This window comes from Cydia splendana, chromosome 13, assembly GCF_910591565.1.
Source record: "Cydia splendana chromosome 13, ilCydSple1.2, whole genome shotgun sequence".
NCBI classification, from domain to species: domain Eukaryota; kingdom Metazoa; phylum Arthropoda; class Insecta; order Lepidoptera; family Tortricidae; genus Cydia; species Cydia splendana.
In genome coordinates, this window is record NC_085972.1 from 14,419,953 (window position 1) to 14,441,160 (window position 21,208).

At 37.0% G+C, this 21,208-nt stretch overlaps 3 protein-coding genes across 3 annotated transcripts in view; 2 read left to right on the top strand and 1 right to left on the bottom strand.

The window, feature by feature from the left end:
• The window catches only part of LOC134796198 (sec1 family domain-containing protein 2-like), a 143,790-nt gene that overhangs the window by 58,193 nt on the left and 64,389 nt on the right, over positions 1-21,208 (top strand). The window lies entirely within an intron of this gene.
• LOC134796217 (serine/threonine-protein kinase S6KL) overlaps positions 1-21,208 on the top strand; it is an 86,260-nt gene that overhangs the window by 19,382 nt on the left and 45,670 nt on the right. The gene's annotated exons all lie outside the window — the stretch shown is intronic.
• LOC134796214 (neurofilament heavy polypeptide) lies at positions 1,250-20,803 on the bottom strand. The gene is made up of 2 exons (XM_063768252.1): positions 20,661-20,803; positions 1,250-2,669 (listed from the first exon to the last, which is right to left on the bottom strand). Exon 2 carries the CDS (start codon positions 2,666-2,668, stop codon positions 1,370-1,372), a length of 1,299 nt encoding a protein of 432 aa, XP_063624322.1. The 5' UTR covers position 2,669; positions 20,661-20,803; the 3' UTR covers positions 1,250-1,369.

Below are 21,208 nucleotides of genomic sequence, written 5' to 3' on the forward strand. Positions count from 1 at the left end.
CTTTACTTTTCAAATCTTTGATTAACCATTGCTCTTAACATAATTTTAATGTTAGTAGCGGGAGAGTAGTCCCTCGCTATTTCACCGTTAAAATATTTCTGCAGGATTATTTTGTAGTCCCAATTTTAACTTGACCTTACTTAATTAATACCTACTTTAAGATTTCTCCCACAACTCTGCACGACACGCGTTCATAATGCCAGGCGAAGCTGAAAACACAGATTTCCGCTTAGATTCGATGATAGGCGCTGCTATTATCATTTTCAATTGTTTCCGACGTACTACAAATGTTACAATTAGTTGCAATACTGGTTACTTAGAATAACTTGTTCAAAATTATCTACACAGAGTTGTTTGTAGAATATGTTCAATCAATACTTCGTGCGCGTAGCTATAGGCACATACTTAATTTGTTATTTAAATTGGTTTAGGTAAAGTCGTTTCCTTAAAATGAATTTAGATTACTAAATTAAGAAAATTGGCAGTAGGAGCTAAGGAGACTTATTGGAGGGTTTTTACTAGGGTTTTATTTAATATTGGAGGGTTATTACTAGGGTTTTAATAGTTAACTACCTAGACCTAGATTTAAAATGTAACACAGACAACAAATGAACTATTTGGCCTGAAAAATTAAAGAAAGATTCGGCATATTTATGTCCCGCTGGGTGTACGTGAATAGCTACTTATTTTGTACTATTTTTTTTTAACTTTGTCGGTTTACTTGTATTTATATTCAGTAGCAATAAAACACAAGATACTGTAAATGGTAATAAATATATTCTTATAGATATCTGTAACCGTGTTGGCTCAGAAAATGCTTGCCCCCAAGGCTAATTTTGATTTTGCGTTGGATACGAGGATAATATAAAACACATAATTGTAAAAAAACATTATTTTATTACTTATAGTACCGGAAATTCGATAATTTACTTTGTGAGATAATTACAACTTAGGTAATTTCGGTTCGTCTATTTAAATAAGTCTCTAGAACTATGAATAGTGATCGCCACAGCGACGTGTGGCGATCGTTCACACTCACAAGCTAATATCCCAGTGGTTACTCCAAGATGGCGGAATGACGACTGGGAATATACCATTCGGAGCGGCGGGCCGCAGGCGCGTGTCGAGGGACGTCGACACACGCCTGCTGCCAGTGCCTTCCCATTCACTAACCTAAAACCTAGCATTCACTACACGAGCCACAAATCCGTGGGAAAATCCGTCGCACATATACCGCGCTTGGAAATAGAGGCAGCTTTGCCTCGAAGCGAGATCCCCGTGTGACGCAGAATTCACTCGCGGATTTGTAGCCAGCGCCAGAACCGGCGTAAGGGCTCAATGTCAATGCTGGGGTTAATACTTCACTAATCTAAGACTGTTCCTTGCTCTCCTCTGAAGAGTTTGTCTCTTTGCTGTTTTCTTTTTCGCTGCTCTCCCCGCTCTCGTTAGAGCTGTCTGCTGGGGCATCTCCTAAGGGTTTCTCTGATTTTACTACAGGTTTCTCAGCTTTTACTTCTTTCTTTTCCTCGGGCTTCTTCTCTTCTTTGGCTGCCTTGACCTCAGGCTCGCTAGGTTTCTCTGCTTCTGGTTCAGCTTTCTTAGGTTCCTCAGGCTTCTCCTCCTTTTTAGGCTCTTCGGCTTTAGCGGGCTCTTCGGCCTTAGCAGATTTAACTTCCTTGACCTCTTCTTTCGGAGAATCTACTTTAGGGGCTTCTACTTTGGCAGGCTCGGCGGACTTTTCCACGGCCTTAGGCTCCACGGGTTTAGGCTGCTCAACAGCAGCAGCCTTGACTTTGTCATCAATGGTGTCGCGAACTACACGTAGGTTATCATCGCTGGGCGCAGCAGGTGCCTCTTTGACTTCAGTTGAAGGAGCAGCGTTCTCAGCGGTTTTTTTGGTAGGCTCGCTTGCCTTTTCTTCGGTTTTCGGAGCTTTAGGTTCTTCGGCCTTTACTGGCGCCTCAGGCTGTGCGTTTTTGGCTTCGACAGGTAAGTCAATTTTCTTCACTGGCGTGGGGATGATAGCGGCGGGGTCTGCCTCATCGTCAGCGATAGCCGCCGGGCTTCTGACAGCACTTACTACGTCGATAACTTCTTGCGGTACAGATGGCTTAGGGGCAGGTTTTTCATTGGCAACCTCTTTAACAGTAGCCTGAGATTCAACAGATTTAGCTTCGGGTTTAGCTACAGGCTCCTCGCGTTTCTCTTCTGGTTTAGATTCTTCAGGCTTCTCTTCCTTCTTTGCCTCAGACTGAGGCTCAGCAGGAGCGGACTTGGCTTCAGGAGCAGCTTCTTTCTTTTCTTCGGGCTGAGCTTCCGGTTTCGGCTCTTCCTTGGCCTTCTCTTCTACTGGCGCACTCTTGGCTTCAGGAGATGCCTCTTCTTTTTTGGCTACAGGAGATTCTTCTTTTTTAGGCTCTACTGCTTCCTCTTTCTTGGGCTCGGCCGCTTCTTCTTTTTTAGGTGCTTCCTCCTTTTTAGGTTCTTCTAATTTCTTAGATTCTGGGGACTCTTCAGGCTTCTTTACTTCAGCAGGTTTTTCTTCAGGTTTAGGGTCAACTAGTTCAGACTTTATTTCGGGAACAGCAGGTACTGCGGGTTTCTCCTCGGCCACGGGCATGGCCAGAGCTACGGCCGCAAAGGCCATACATAATAGTAAGACCTTCATTCTGAAAAGACAGAAAAGGCGCAATTAGTGGTTGTTGGGATGATAGCAAAATTATTGTAATTTGCAATGTACGTCTGCAAGTCGTGAGTGTGGTAAGGCCAATGTTACGCACCGGTTTCGCCGGTCGGCGCCAATTTTCCTATTAAGACTATCGAGTAAGGGCCCGATAATAAGCCGGGTTGCCTACCTATTTTCTAGTCACAACGAATTGAAGTCGATACGCATAAGGAGGATGTACTCTATTATGAATCTGGGCTAGGTAATTGGTTTCGAAAGTAATTTCTCATGCGATAAAAAGATATGCCAGCAACACTGTCGCGAACCGAGTGCTAATGTTAATATTTTTTGCCTATTATGGCTTCGTGAGCGGCTCATCTATTTTCCATTAGTGCGGAAGGTCGAGAACCTCGTGTTATTTTTAGCGTTGCCGGCGGAAGGTAGGGCATTAAGGCGATATCCCTAGTCCTGTCGGAATGCAGTCCGGCGCCGAGCTGGAAATAGATTACCTGGGTATATTTAACGTAATTATTGCTCGTATACCATGTGCACTTGGTCTTTTTCTAACTAATAATTGTAGTGCTGCTTGCTTTATTTAATCCATTTTAAATGTATGTAGAAGCGCGTGCGGGCAGGATGCGCCATCGCTGATTCGACCAGACACTGCATAAGCTGAATTTTAATCGTCTGATTGAATTGAATCAGCAACTAGAATGCAATAGATGGCATCGTGTGACTCATGACGATTGATACGTACACGCGAAGTTAAATTTACGATTGTTACGTGCTTTTTGATGTTTTTTAATTAAGTATATTTTATCTCCGTATCGGAAGATGCAAGTTCAATACGTAATGGCAAATGGTTTCGTAAGACGGCCACTTATCCAACCCGTTCTTACTTCATATAAATGATGCACTTGCAGTTTAAATTTCCTTTTGGCATCGTAGGGTTGCGAGAAATATTGCGATTGGTTTAAAAAATAGACTTGGCCATATCTACGTGATACGTGCGTGCTGATAACGTAATTGCTTATTTGCAATAATAAATTCTTATACAAGCCAAAAAGTTATGCAATAAAAAAAAAACAAATTAACAGTAACACACATTTTTACACAAATTGCAAAATTTTATAAGATATTGATTGCTAATTAACTGTATGATTATGAAATAATATTTCACCAGTAAATTATAAGCTAATCAATAATTAAGCACGTCTAGTCGTATAAACGTTGCAATTTAGCGTCGATGGTACAGTCAAGTGTAAAATATGGGTGCACAAATCATACTCATTATATATCCCATAGCTCTTATGTCAGCGAATTAAGAACTATGAGACATATTTTTGAGTAAGTTGTTTGTTACACGCATATTTTTACAGTTGACTGTACGTTATCAGCTCGTACTAAAGTAACCTATTAACGATTTGATATTTCAATCAAAACGTTTGATTACAATCTGCAATTATTTTGTTATCTTGAACTGCTAGAAATGCTACTAAATAGAACCAAAAATCACGAGAGTATAGTTTCATCAAAATATATAATTTTATGAACTACAATTTTGTTTCGTAACCAGGCCCCAGGGCAGCCCTGCAGAAACTGAAAGTATACCGATACATGATAAAAAAGAAGCCACTATCAAGTTTGCGAAACAGGTTCCTCGGACGATGGTTGCACGGCCATTGCCTCCATTGGCGCGGCCCACGCGGCCGTAGGGTTACATCGAATTATAGGTACAGACATCGTAAATTTTGTTTCGTTTTTTTACCCTTTTAGCCAATCAAACCGACTGGTTTTCGTTTTAATTAAGTTGTATGGTAAAAGCTCAATTTATCTCAAGTTTTCTTAAATCTAAATTGTAATTTGTAATATTTAAATCTCGTCACTTTAGGCAGCTTTAGGTAACGAAACTTATGGCTGACAATGAATGTGTCACAGAGATCCGGCAATATAAGCGGATAAAAACCATATAACAATACAAAAGAGTAATAAAATAAAGAATGAATCCACTGACGTATGTTTAAAACATGCTGTTGGTGGATTTATACGTAAGAACACGGGTGATTTATTTTCCTATGGAAAAATAAATATAAAAATTCAAACGGGAAAATAAATACCGGGTGTGGCCTGCAACACAACCAAAAATTACGTAGGTACGTGCGGACTTTAGCTTATCTTTATCGTTACGGTTCAACTTCTGACAGTAAGACTTAGCTAGAGTTAAACCAAGAGAAGTCTGCAGCGATTTTGATAGCTCACGCAGTGCAAGTGTTATTTTAAACGTCTATGAAATTATGACGTTTAAATAACACTTGTACTGCGTAGGCTATCAAAATCGCTGCAGACTTTTCTTGGTCTAACTCTAAATTTTTTCGTCTTTAAAAGTTTCTACTCTATTTTTTTCGAATCGTTCTGTAGAATACGATTACAAAGTACAAAAGCTCATTGAATAGTGTAAAGATATTCCCGCCGTCCCTTGATTTATGCACCGTTTACATTCTGGAAGGATATCCTCGCGCTGAGGGCAAGAATTGCCGTCCCACACGCCAGCCAATCTTCCAATTGAAGCCCAGCAGAACGCGAGTTATTGCTCCAATGAAAAAAATTGCCGGCTGCCGTCTGCTGCGTGATAACGGCCCAGCGATGTACCTAATACCTAATATGTACATAATACAACATTTATTGATCTACCTTTGCTATATCTGGACTTTATCCATTGGATCGATTCGTGCCTGATAGTGAATATATAGTGATGTCAAGTTATTTGAATTACCATTGATCGTATTATTTAACCGTAAAATTGACTCCATGAAGCCGACTTAACGTGTTCTTTGATTAACTATTTTTGATACCTAATGTGTAAGTTCTCCGAGGCTTTTTCTTTTTTAATTAATAAATAATATTGTAGGTACATTATTTATACTGATGTAAATTTTAGACAAAGCAAAGCTTGTTCTTTGGGTATTACCTATAGAGGACAGGTCCATGATTTGATACTATCAAACAGAACTACAGGTTTAAAGCCAGTACCGATACCGCTTGATTGTTCGTCATCATTTACCTACGCGCTTTCAGCTAAGAAATAATAATTTATTTTAAACAAGGTTTGTAATATCATGCAAAATTCAATTGTCAGTAAAAATCGACTAACAAAATATAACCGCGAGATAGGTTTTCTGTAGAGCTCTGAATAATTGAACAGTAACCTGATAACGTGGGCCTTGTAAAGTTTAGACTATTCATGTTGTCCCGGCCGTGTTGCGACACAATGTCCAGTTTTACGGTTCACCGCTCGTTTTTACGAAATGCACATATTTTATTAGTATCTCGTACTCAGCCGTGACCGATGCAATTTGTGTGTCCATCGAAAATGGAGATACAATTCGTTATTCTAGTTCACTGTAGGTAATCAATGAGACGTACATTTCTTTAAGTACCATCAAACCTCTTGAAGTCAAAATTAACATTTTTAGCAACAATTACGAAAAGCAAAACTATGTACTTAAACGGTAAAAAAATAGCTAATACTGGATTTTTATTAAAATGGAACCTAAGTGGTCGGATATGGTAAGGTGGGTTAAACAATACAAATATCCAGGCTTCGGAGTTTCATAGCACGGAAATACTGAAGTGAGCTATAAAGTCGATATTAACGTGACGTCTTACCGTGCTATGAAAACTCTGAAGCCTACAAATATGAGTATCTACCGCTCTCAAAACTTAGGTAGGTAGGTATACTTAACATTCAAACGCACTGACTGACTGACGTGCCAAGAAACGATAATAATTACCTATTATACATTATTTATAACTTTCTTAACATCTTGAACATTAAATTATTATGACACATTGCATGAACTGATCATTGATTATTCAATAGTAAGTGTATTAAATTATCCTTTCACAACTAATGTTGCCAAAGTTGTACAGGAAATAGTTGCTTGTTGCATGTTACACAAACACGCCCACGTGTGAAGTTAGTCGTGGATGTATGCATGTTGCCATGCATGCATTGAATCAATATTAGAACAATACCCGCCGAAGCACAGTACAAACAAAAATAAGTCTATCATAGAACCTACATCAAATTTAATACTCTTGAAAATCCAATGATGAAATATGAATTGTACACATAAACTCTTATCATAAAGGAATTATTATAAAAAAAAAATTAATTCGACTTAGTCGATGTAACTGAAACAATATAACAGGAGAGTTTGGGCTATATCGCGTATTTGCACAGTTGGACACAAAAATACGTCAGTGACATATGAACAGACACAAAAATTATCGCATAGATACCTATTCCATTTTTCTAATTTCTCCAGGTAGTCAGAGTAAGCTTTCAAAATATGAATAAATAGTAAATTCACCATTTGAGCAAGACAGATTTTGTTTTAATAAACATAAATTACAAGTTTGGTCGAATAGAGCGAATTAAAATGCGATAACCGATAAAAAATCTTAGACGCCTCACAATTTCAAAATTCCCAAACAGGTTCGACTTTCTCTGTTAGAATGCAGCAATTCCCGAGAATCTATGCCCATTTACATATATATGCATTGCATCACATGCAAGTTATTATAATAAGGCACCGGATTTTCATCAATTTTCAAGAAGTAAAGAGCGATCAAAGATTAGTTTATTCGAGTCGTTATGTTGGAATGCAGTCAAGAATCGAGCTTAACGCAACGATGTGTCTCTTACTTTGCTATATGCGTTTTTGATGCAAATAGCGTACCTCTACCTATACACAAATATTGAAGGTGTTTTGAGAAGAGAAGGTAAGCGATCTCCACAAACGACTGCTTATGTAAATAAATTGTTATCTGTATCTTCTTTGATGTTTTACCTAATAAAAATACGTAACCTATCTAACAAACCCTACCTACCTAATAAAATTAATAAACCAAAAAAAACAATCAGTTTTATAAGTAGATAGGTATGCATCATATCTTGTACCAAAGAGCGCTTTAGTATACCACTGAATAAAAAAACTACGGTTTCTCAAGAGCCCAACTTTTTCAATAGTGAGTTCTAGTGAACCTACACATTGATTTACAATACCTGTCGTCGAGTAGCTATAAAAATATCGACAGATAAGTACAAATCACGTACCAGATCTCATGACCTGTACCCGCGTAAGTAGTTGATGCAGTTTATGAGAACTGCCTCAATTCATATGTCGAAAGCCGTTATTTGATATGTAGGTTGGTTGTGCAACAACGACCCACAGTTCATTGTCGACGCACTGGGATCGATCGATCCTATTATACTGATCCGATACAATACGGCGAGGCTTATGAATCAGGCAGGCTATTGGCTAAAGGTTTCATGACATGACTTATGATGGATTTATGTTTTGGCCTATTCATCAGGTTGGTAACTTACTAAACCAGATTGGCGCGTAAGTTAGGCCCATGGGGCATTCGTCATGTTCGCATTCGGTAAGGTCTTTTATTAGTATTTTAACACGTGTGGCGGCCAATACGGCTATAGCAAACGGTAACGGCCATACTAGTACTTGCAAATTGAATTTAAGCTTTAAGATATATCATTACGTCTATCACTGTAAGTGTCGCTTTCGTAAATGTTATAAACTTGTGCATTTTAAATTCAGCTGCAAGTTCAGTTTTGTTTTTCAACTGATACAGCCTTTTTTCTTTCTTTTAAAAAATATTAATGCGTGCATAATGTTAAAATGGCTACTTTTACCCGCAAATAGGCTTTATACCTATGTGTAATGGTTTGCCATTTTCTACAAAGCAAGGAGCGATTATTCACATTAGATAAATGGTTGTATTCCTTTATAGACCGGGAGATAGTGACACATTTTACTGGGTCATTTGTACCAGTATGGCGGTTCGTCAGGGGTCTAAGCATGTAATGAAGGAAAGAAAATGCTATGACCATAGCGCTGGTACCGGCGGCCCAATCGCGTGGGCGTTAGTCGAACGTGTTGGATAAAATACGAGTGTCGAACGATTTGTACCACAAAAATCCTCGTATTATTCGATAGTCCATAAAAAAGAAGTAGGCGGTAGCGTAATGCCATACTTCTCCGGTGTGACTTACAGCCCGCCATACTGAGGCGAACACGTTAATTAAAAAAAAAACAATTCAACCATTTGTACCAAGCTAATTTTTGCACAGGTGATCATCGTCGAGCAGCCATTCATGGACATCACCATGCCATACTTTTCGGATGGTTCCAAATGCCCGCCATACCGCCGCAAGGGAGTTAATTTTTTTTTTATTGCTAAACGATTTGTACCATCTTGAATTTTTTTTTCAACACTTTCTGTGTGATCATAAATGGAAATCTCATAATGCCATACCTGTAGGAGGTGGCAAATGTGTACAATATTTTTTTTTATTTCAAGTATGGTGCCCCTTTTTCCCCCTATTAGAAGTATGGCAAATATAATAATGGTCACATTGCATCATATAATTTCCAAAAATCCAAATGCCATACTGGTACAAATCGTCAAAAAATTGTTTTTTGTTTTAAGTCTTGGCTTAAGTCTCACAGTCGTCCGCCCCGTAGTTATAATCTGAAATATATTTTTTTAGGTACAATTGTATCCAAACAAACAGAATATGATGATGCCATGCTGTAAAAAATTATTTTACGTATACATAGTCGTATTTTTGAAACGTGTCGATTAAATAAGTTTTTCAAGTATGGCAGCACTTTATCCCCCTACTATAAGTATGGCAATTATAATAACGGTCACATTTTATCAAATACTCTCCAAAAATTTAAATGCAATACTGGTACAAATCGTTTAGCAAAAAAAAAAAAATTAACTTCCTTGCGGCGGTATGGCGGGCATTTGGAACTATCCGAAAAGTATGGCATGGTGATGTCCATGAATGGCTGCTCGACGATGATCACCTGTGCAAAAATTAGCTTGGTACAAATGGTTGAATTGTTTTTTTTTAATTAACGTGTTCGCCTCAGTATGGCGGGCTGTAAGTCACACCGGAGAAGTATGGCATTACGCTACCGCCTACTTCTTTTTTATGGACTATCGAATAATACGAGGATTTTTGTGGTACAAATCGTTCGACACTCGTATTTTATCCGACACGTTCGACTAACGCCCACGCGATTGGGCCGCCGGTACCAGCGCTATGGTCATAGCATTTTCTTTCCTTCATTACATGCTTAGACCCCTGACGAACCGCCATACTGGTACAAATGACCCAGTAAAATGTGTCACTATCTCCCGGTCTATTATACATTTACACACGTGGAGCCATTAGAGAGGAACTTAGTATTTAAAGTTAAGTCTATCCGAGATGAATTGGCTTAATTTACACGAATGGCTCGCCCCGTCACATATGAATGGGTTGCGCAGAAAACTATTACTTAACGTCATTATATGCCTTTACGAGTATAGTCACGGTAAATATAGGCCTGTAGAGTCTGTTCGAAAAAGAACGACTCTTCTCTTTCCGCACAAAATCTACCTACTAAACATACTAGTCAGACTCTGTGAGCTGTAGACCCTATGAACGCCATGTCTCCATTAAGTACTTATTTTGTTTTATTAAGTAAATAGGTAAGCAAAATTTGTAGGTATTTAATTATCGAATCTAGTCACCACATTTCATGAGAATCGGTTGAGAAATGGGACGTTTTGAGGAGAACGGCGGGACAGACATACGAAAGCATTTTTGGCCAAGCAGAAACGGAGACCTACGCTCTCGCTCGGTCACAAATAAATTATTGCCTTGAATAAATGTACTCTAACAATTGGAATGCCTCAGACTTGTCTGTTTATGTTATGTCTTTCGTATGTGTAGTTTAAGTTTCACAGGGATATGTTATTATAAAATTTATAAAGATAATAGTCTTATTATGTCTGTTGTGCATGTATTAGTTAAGGACTTCTGTAGATATTCATTGAATTCTTCATAATTCATATAGTGCGCAATTAATGAAACTCGCAATGAAGCATACTATGCAAGGGGCCTTTCGATCCCATACTGCAGTGAACGTGTTGAGGAAATTTAGTCATTTACCCGTTCAAGCTCTCAGGTAGGTATACCAGTTGTTTTATTTATTAGAGTGTCGCGTTGCCGACCTTATAAATTGCCTGTACACTCCTTAAATGTAGGTATTTGAAAAACCTCATATTGTAGTCCCTCAAAAAAAGCTCGAAAACTATAAAATTCTATGATTGAATTCCACAAACGGGTCTACCGCGATATAATTTCATTGTTTTAACCTTTAATGTTTCAGCTGAGTTGCACCAGCTGTGGTCACGGAAAGACTGACGTCCCAGCAAATGTCAACGGAGATATAAATAAAACAACACTAAACTACCTGAAATTAGATAATAAAAATAAACTAATAAATAATAATATTAAAACGTTTGTGTAATTAAATATAAATTGTATAATTAAAATTCTATTTATATTATCTTATATCATTTTGATGTTTGATAAAAAAGATCCAAAGGGATAGTGTGTAAAATCGGCGAATGTGTCGCTGAAGTGAATAGAACAACACGGGGTCATTGCCAGCGGAAGAGCGGTCAGCGAGTTCGGGTAACGGCGCTTGGGCAAGTGCGAAATGTCAACATACACATTTCATCACCTTTCCCACCGCAAACACTTTATTAAACCAATCAGTTATGTTTACCTGTCCGGCTTAAGTGGTAAAACAAACAGCATTTATATTATTTACCTTTAATCGGTTGAATTTATCGAAAAGCTTAGTCAATCCGTTACTTAATTATGCTTAACCAAGAGAGAACTAAGCCCTTCAGCACAGAAGAAATAATTGTACTACCGTACAGAAAGGACACTTCCTACAAACCCGAAGTTTGACAGCGATTCAGGGTCGAATCATGCTATCCCTTTCTAATATATAGCACTATCCCTTTCGACTATTTAGGGTTGTCAAAATTCAAGTGATTATCTTATCTGTGGTCGTGCACGCACAATGAAGTCAAGTGGTGCCAACCCTAATAATTGCTCGGAGCAATGCCGAGCCGAACGGAGCCGAGTTACAACACACAGCTTATACTGTGGTCATATGTTATCATCATGTATTAACCTTAGTAATGTAAGTTAGATTAAGGTACTAACGTTGAAAATGAGTGCATCATGTCGCCGTTAAACGTAAGTTTGGCGAACCTAATATAAGTTTAAAATGTACCATACTTTTCTGAAAAATAAATTAAAAAAAAAAAAAAAAAAGTTCGACCGAAGTCAGGAGTGTCTCCCCACTGCCTTCAGTAGGTACGGATATTATGACATTGATGGTCGACTTTGTCTACGTGACAGCGTGACAATGACAGTATCGGTCTCTTTCAAACGCGTTGTGTTAAAAAGTGATAGGAACTTATTTTATCAGTTGTCACATGGATAAAGCCATCCATAATGCACCTGCTGCATGTATAAGTTCAACTCTACTGTTACACATGTAAAAATTTCGGCCAAGCCATATCAGATCTCACAATAGGCAACGTCCATAATATTATTTTGGGTATCGTCGCCAACCATAGCGACGAGTAGGATAGGTATAGGTAATAACATTGATTCAACGAACTCAGAACTATATTCTTTTCATCACACTCGCTCAGTAAATGTGGAATTGCACGCAGGTTTAGCGGGAGTTATAGAAAAAGCGTTCTCCCTAGGGAGTTATGAAGTTTCTAGTGCCATTATTAACAGTTTTTTGTCTTTATACTTAATTTTTGTATCGCAAGTGTGATGAAAAACATTGTGTGTAACTCGGGGCGTAATAATATTGCAAACTCGAGTCTATAAATCGCTCCGGCAAGCCGTCGCGATTTAACTTACTCTCGTTTGCAATATTCAATTTACGCCCCATGTTGCACAATGTACTATAATTTTTATGAGTAATATTTTTTATAACAGTCTTGAAATTATTTTTTATTTCTATAATCATTATTAACAATCAGATTAGACGTGATTTCTTTTAGCTTAACCTTACAATAAAAAATATATGAGTATAAGAAGGTAGGTAAAAATTACATTTTCTCAAACATGCAATGAAATATTGATGTTATGTTCCTTATAATAGGCTGCGAAGTATGACGTTTCAGGTGCGGCTAGGACAAAAGGTCGTTAATGGAATTTCATACACATCTTGCAGGCCTAGGCCGGCAAAGTCCTCTTTTTTAATTTTCATTTCACAGATATTTGTGACACAGCATCGTGGCATTCATCCATTAAAAAAAACTAGAGGCAGTATTTGCTTTATGGTTCGCAATGACACTATGCCACTACGCCTATAAAAAAAAAAAAACAATGTTTGCTATAATTTGCAGTTTTATTTGTATAAAATCAACATGAACTTATTAAATAATACATTCTATAATTTTATAAATTTAACTACACAAATAAAAACATTAAAATATTTCATCTAAACGTTAGCGGTAAAAAGGTCTACTCAAACACGCGTAGTTATATTTTTTAAATTGTTATGGAGGTAAAGTTGAAAAATATTCATTCTGTTTTATTGGATTTATGGTGCGTTGTAAATTTTTTGACTTGAATATGAGTTCCGACGAAATAATGAAATTAATATTAAATTGTAATCGTAGGCATTGGAATTGGCAGCGTAAGCAGAATTGATTCTAATAACTTGCTGCCTCTGCCGCCAAGTCAAAGACGAAGTATGTATATGGTTGCTTATGGCAATTTTATTATTAGGTCCTTACCTATGAAATTGGCGTTTTTGTTCATAGATATAAGTCTGATCCTAGTTTTTTGTTTTTTACAAAAGTACATACACAATTACAATAAAACTACAGTGCACTCAATAAACAACGATTTTACATACAATTAATTGTTATTTTTTATTGTTAAGTGTTCAGAATTAAGCCTTGAAAATAGGTCTTTTCATGTGCTGTCGGTTCGAGTATTAAAATTACTTATATTTTTCTAATGGTACCAATTTTCAAGAAATGGAGATATTGAAAACATACCTTAAAGGTGTCAAAAATTACTGGAAAAATTTTGTTTGGTTTGAATTAGCCATCAAAAAAATATCCGCAAAATTAATTGTATGGAAATTCGTGTTTCGTTGAAATTCTCCGAACAAAACGCCAATTTCATAGGTAATGACCTAATATTTGAGAAACTAAGAAAAATGGCTTACAGTTTATTAGAAACAGTTTTGTGGCATATTTTAAATGAATGTAACTACAAATTCGTCAACACTGTGGAAATTATACTTATTTACTCCGTGCATAAAGCAACGATGTATGTGAAACATGATATCAACATGAAAGACTATGTAAACTTATGTGACGAAAACGACAGTCAGACGGATACAAGGCAAAAAAATCAAAGATACATGAAAATATACGGGTAGTAAAAATACACGACTCGTGTAAAACATACGCGTGATAATGATATAGGTACGTGTTGGTTATATTTTGGGTGTACTTTACTTTTAGTTTTTTCTATAAATAAAACTTGGGTTTCGTGGATTTTTTATTTTATTTATTTCATTGCATGTTTGAGAAAAGCACTATACATACCTCGGCGGGAAATGGGGTTGCCCGCGCTCAGACCTATGCGTCTATATGTCTTCGGCCGGCAACCCCTTTCGTCCCGGCCTCTGTAGTAATGTACTATTATAGTATTATTTTAATTAAAGGCCTCTCAATGTAGGTATATAAGTAGATAGTTAGGTACTATTAGTATTGCCTTTAAGGTAGGTAAGTGTTATCCAAAACATTTACCTTTTATAAACCAATTAACCAAAATCCGTATCTAATCGACAAACACAACATAAAAATCGGCATAATTTCGTTCTTTTATATACGGAGGCATTAGCCTTGCCGAAAAGTCTCCTTGAAAATCTCGGAGTGTGCATCATTTGCCTTTGTCGGCTAAATACCCGTGATCCGTGAAAATCGTTTGTATTGTATAACAGACGAAGTCGCCTTGAGTGAAGCTCTTAGACTGCATCCCATAGGCCCTGCATTGGAAATGTTTACGAAGACTTGGTCAGAAAATCTACTATTGTGCATAGTGCATGAGGGAGCTAAAAACGATAGAAACGCGAAGATTTTTGATGCCGAATTTTCAAACGCCCATATAAATATAATTCATAAATATATTTAATTTATTTTACTTGGGGGCTGTCCATAAATTACGTCATCGATTTTTGACGATTTTGGACCCCCCCCCCCTATAATCATCCAAAAATCATGCTTCAAATGACCCCATTTCCTCCTACTTCATGCTACCGTCATCCGATGTCCAGACCCCCCCCCCCTAATTTGAAATGACGTAATTTATGAATAGCCCCTTGGTGTGTGTTGTTTTAATGAATTTGTGATTAATTATTTATTTTTAATTCTGTTTGTAATTTTTATGCAAGTATATGGACTATATGTCTGAAATAAACGTTACATTACATTACATATACCGTATATAGGTAAATTAGGGCATTAGCTTAAATATTACTTCGTAAAGATGCGACAATACGCAGTGGGGCCAGAATATTGGTGCGCAAATGGCATTAAATTTAATGCACATTTCGTTGGTGCGCCTGTTCGCTCGGCATTGTATGAAATCTTTGGATTTGGGTCCGCAGCAAGTCGATTTATCTATGCTCCGTCTAGTGGATAAGTGATCTATGCTGCGGCTCTTATTGGGCAGTTAACTTTTTACACAGATCTCCAATAAACTTGTAACAATAGACCAGCCAAAAGTTTCCACGAACTCTTAACGACTGCTATTTTAGTACGGATTTATGTCTACAAGCCTAATAGCGATGTATATCTATTATATATTCAGTGTCTTCCGTTGGCTAGTTTCCTCAATGTGAGTCAAAACCACAAAGATGTAGATAAGTAGGTACGTTTAATGGTTGGCTTGTGCACGTGTGGAAATTTAATATGAACTACGCATATCTCGTTGAAGCGGTGGTGGCCGAGTGGATATGACGTCCGACTTTCAATCCGGAGGTCGGGGGTTCAAATCCTGGCTCGTACCAATGAGTTTTTCGGAACTTATGTACGAAATATCATTTGATATTTACCACTTGCTTTTCGGTGAAGGAAAACATCGTGAGGAAACCTGCATACATCCGCGAAGAAATTCAAAGGTGTATGTGAAGTCCCCAATCCGCATTGGGCCAGCGTGGGGACTATAGCCCAAGCCCTCTTGCGAGTGAGAGGAGGCCTGTGCCCAGCAGTGGGACGTATATAGGCTGAATGATGATGATGATGATGATATCTCGTTTAACCGCGGCTACCTTTTAAAATACACATATGTACATATATTCACGCCTATATCCCGGAGGGGTAGGCAGAGACTACGGATTTCCACTTGCTACGATCCTGACATACCTCTTTCGCTTCCTTCACTTTCATAACGTTCCTAATACGCGCTCTCCGGTTTAGGGTGCTCTTGACCTGGCCTTTCTTCTTCTTCTTATGAATGGTACATATTTCAAGTTGCATGCTTCGCATTATCTATATACATATGCAGCTACCTACATATTACGTGCAACTGCTGGCTAAAGGAAAAATTCTAACGTTTCGAGTACCTATCGATTTCTTTTCTGCATACACTAACACATATACCTGTATTGCATTATCAAAACACATCTCATCTGTATTTTTAGCCAAATACCTACATAAACATCGATTAGAAACGATTGGGCACGTGCGGTGCGTCACATTCAAAGTGTGACGCACAACAGGGACACAATGCTTAAACCTATTAGTTCTCCACTGCGTTCGTTCGTTCGTCTATTAGCCTCTATCACTCGAATAAGCAAGAGCGATAGAGCGGCAGTTAACAAAATTTCGATTGTTGAAGTTGGATGTAGGCCCCCAGGGTAGCTACGCAACTATTGTTACTACGCTTACAAGTATATATTACAATTGAATAGCTGCACCCATAGTTCCGAGGACAAATCTGGAATCTATTCTATTTACAGGCTCCATATATGGATAACACTTGTTCGCCGGTCACTGCTAATTATTTTCAAAGTTGGAAACATGCTCTAAATATTGATATCACGAATATGTTGTTTTCTTGCAGTCAGATTATCTGAATTATGTTATGAACAACAGTGGTCTACCAATATACATTTTCATCTTTAATGTGAATTGTTAATTTAATTGTATTTAATTATGTAATTTTTAATCTCAGTATTTAGGTGCAATTGAATATAAAGAAATCGATGGTATATATCTTTAATTAATTAATGTCATTCATTACACATGTACACATGTACTATTAATATTTTTTTGAAATAAACAGATTTAATTCAATTCAAATTCACAATAATAGTGTTTAATGAGTTTCCGTAACCGGGCTGGCTTAAAACTTATTATTGGAATCTCGTGAAAATGAGTCATTTCGGACTCATTTTCTTGATGAATCAGATAGTCACGCTTTGATATTGCATAGGTACATGTAGTTTCTGTACCTACTTACAATCATAGGTGGTTATGATTATTACACGTGTCGTTATCTTGATTCCCTAAGCCTAGGATTTTTGTATTCCTCGTTGTTCAGGTCAATACCAGTTGAAAAGATTTAGAGACATTACTTGTTTTTGTGCATTTAAGACACACCATTTCAAAAACCCAGTGTTATTGTATTATCTTAAATCGTTGTTTCATTAAATAAAAATAAAAATTAAAAGGGTTTTATAAGCTTAAAAACATTTCAAACCGGAATACCTTGTTGTTTCTCAATTTACCATCAACCGACACATTTATGTTTGAAATATTTTAATCAGAATGCATAATCGTTTCAATTTATTTCCAAAGTTACGATGTCTGTAATACCTATGTAGATAGGTGCCTTAATACATATTTCAACGACCCCTGATTCCCCTGTTTCCCTTTGACAGCGCTCATTATGTTTTTAGTGTTTATTTAAAGACTTCGTTTGTTTTTGTCTTCGTGGCCATGGCACCTCGACTGTGACGAACCGTTCATTGGTCATAAGGTAACAACAATATTATCTAGTGTTTTCTGTCGGCAATTATATAACCGGAAATTTAGACGTTTTTAATAGCTCGTCTTGAATATGCACATAATTGTAGAACATTTTGTAAAAATTAGAATCTTTATGGGGCCGATTTTTGAATCTGAATTGCGCTCGCTTTCGTATTCTTCCCTTAAATATATCTCCACTACTAGTCATTTAAATTCTACTAATAGAATTGAAAATGAGTGACCAATACCACTAGATTCCCAGTAGGTAGGTATCAATTCGCCGTTTTCCACAGACTTTCGAGTGAGGAATCGAGCGCTCGTAATTCAAAAATCGGCCCCCATGTCTTAGTTTTTAGGTAAACATAATTTAGTTTAGTGACTTTAACATACAAATATCAAATGTACCTACCCCATTAGTAAAGTTATCCATTTGTAATCCATTAGTAAAATGATGTAAGGTGTATTCGGGTATTACAGAATGTCGGATAATTCCGAAATTCAGATGAAAATCACCTTTAATTCCATCATAATAAAAGTCTCTTTTCGGAATTATCCGACAGTTTTCGACATTCGGAATTACCCGAGTAAACCTTACATATGTAATTAGGGTTCCGTGCCCAAAGGGTAAAAACGGGACCCTATTACTAAGACTCCGCTGTCCGTCCGTCCGTCCGTCTGTCACCAGGCTGTATCTCATGAACCGTGATAGCTAGGCAGTTGAAATTTTCACAGATGATATATTTCTGTTGCCGCTATAACAACAAATACTAAAAAGTAAAAAGTACGGAACACTCGGTGGGCGAGACCGACTCGCACTTGTCCGGTTTTTTTTTAACCCCTATAGCGCGTTATTAATGATAAGTAAATGAAAAAAAAAACCGCGATATGATACTTCAATCGGCATTCAACACGAACATCATCTGATCTGTTTTGATAAGTTAATGCCTTTGTTGGGGTTTTAAGTTGCAAAATATCCACGACGATGCAGACTTAAATAACTCCAGGTATCAGTTTATGTCTTTCGAGTTTATGGCGGTCTACATTTAATGATACCAAAATTGTGCTTCTGGAAGTATCCATAAACAAGCGAACTGGGTTGATATAAGGATATTCAAATATCTCCCCCAATTTCGGGTTTCTTAGAACTGTAGGAAAATAAGGTCAACGTTTTTTATGGAAAAGCGATCGTCAGCGATAGCCAGTTAAATGCTTAACTACGTGCTAGATGATAGATGTGTCGTGTATAAAAATATAGGTACGGTACCTATTAAGAATAACAGATATGTAGGTATGTGAGTTTCCAATCCTATTTTGGAACGTCAAAAGTATAATTGAAACTTAACTTAGATTTGATGAAAATCCATTATAGTCATTTAAAACTAATTGAAACTGATAATAGTCACTTTACCTAAACTAAAAACATTGTACCTGGGGCTCGTAACATCTATAGGAAATCAATTTAGCACGGTTTAGTCAAGGTGGACGGTTATACTTGACTGTTAGGTACACGGTTAGACTTTGTGCCAAGAAACAAATTAGGAAAATTATCCCTTTATTGTATCCTTACACGACTACGAAACTGCAATGGTTGTGATTATTAGTTATTAGTGTTATTACACTACCTTTCGACTGAGGCACAGAGAGAAATGAGATCCAACGGACTGGAGAAGAGATGTGGATTACAACTTACAACCAATACTATTGGTCCGCATCAGCGGAAAGGCAGCCTTAATCGACTTCCATAAAATTAAAAGGTTGTCCATTTGACTGATTTTAAATGGTACCTTATATTTTAAATGATACCGTATATTTAACCCGCCTCGCCATAGGTATATAAGTCATATAATGGGAAGAAAATCCATGAGAAATCATTAAATACTAAAAATTCTGTCATGTAGAGTCTGAAGTGGGTTGTAACAATGCACTCGATAGAGCCAAATTTCGGGAAAATGGACTCCTCCCTAGCCCAGTACTGGAACACTTACAGGATTTAAATAAACTTGGTTGCGTATATTTCATAATACATTTATCCCTGACCTGAGCATACGGGATAGGACTCGAAACGTCTGGACGGATGTTACACATTACACGCGGTACAATCCGCTCGGATAGATGTTTAACTTCCTTTGGCATAACTGAATGTTAAATGAACTCTTGTATTAATCGATGCTCTTGTGACTTAGCTGTGTTTGGAATATAAGTTGTTATATAAACGCCAGCCATATTTACTAAAACATTAATCGCTCCAGTGGCTCGGCTCATCGGTAGTGACAAGTCCTTTGTGTTTATTCGTAGGCTTCGTAGCTCGTGCGGCCGCCGCTTGCCAGAAAAGATCCCGGTGATTGTTGATTACCGTATAATTATTATTCAAATAAATATCTTGCCCATAATCGGGAAATATTTCTGTATATTTTTGTGAATAATGGTTCTGAACCTACCTAGTTATCATTCTTGAAAATGTTTATTTTCGTGCAGAAACCAATATACTATTTCCGAAGTAATTATCGAATATTTTCTCTTTAGAACAAAATGTAAGGACCTTTAGAATTCTTAATACAAAATGCTCACAAATTGATTGGACAAGAAATTATTCTACCATGCACACATAAATGAGGTGGACGAAATTTTAGTAAAGATACCTCCTACTGTGTATACAAGCAATTTTCGTAAATATAATTATAGCAACGATATATTTAATAAAATTATCAAGATATGTTTAAAATGTTAATTGAACTTAGTTTATATGTTGTATTTCGATTTATAATAAATAATATAATCCTAATTTAATAATATTTTAAACTATCGTTGACACAATAATCTAGAGTGCAATAAAAATTAATCTGAGAAAGTTAAAAATATTTTTGAATAATTTAAAAATAGGCTAATCATAGGTACAGGGTATTTTAGGGAAGTTCAAATATTTAAAATAACAATTTATTTTTGAAAGGATATTTTTCAATATTTTTGGTACCTATATTAAAATATTTTTTTTGATAAAAATACCTATTATATTATAAGCACTTATTTAAAAACTTACCTAAAATTGGTCCTTCAAAAATTTAAAGACAAGGAACCACTGACACTGAGGTTTAAAAAAACAAATAAATCCGTGTTTCTGGTTCGATATTTTTTATGTGCGGTCGCTGAGACGGCCGGCAATGTATTGAAGGCGGTTTGATAATGCCTGTTTTATATACCGCGTGCAGAGCTGTTGGTCACACCACATAGACAACGCACGCGAGTGACGTGTTACACCTATCCAGTATACATTAGATCTCCGATTACGCATTCGTTTTAAGTAGCTTAAAGTCACAGTAACTTGAGCCCAACGCTCTGTGCTCTGAACACGATTGGAACAAGTAAGGAGGCGTCGCAGATGCATAGCCTGCGCTCTTTGAGGAGATAAAAGACATCTCATGAGCTTTTTCCTTATTGCCATCTGTCATTTTAAGTTCCATTTGTCACATTAGTGGGTTAAGCTTCCTGTCTGCTGAGGACTGCCCGTTGAAATGAACTGAATTTGACTCTTGTCGTACAGTAAATGTCTATTCTGTGGTTCGCGTACTGAGTAACTTTCTTTTCAGT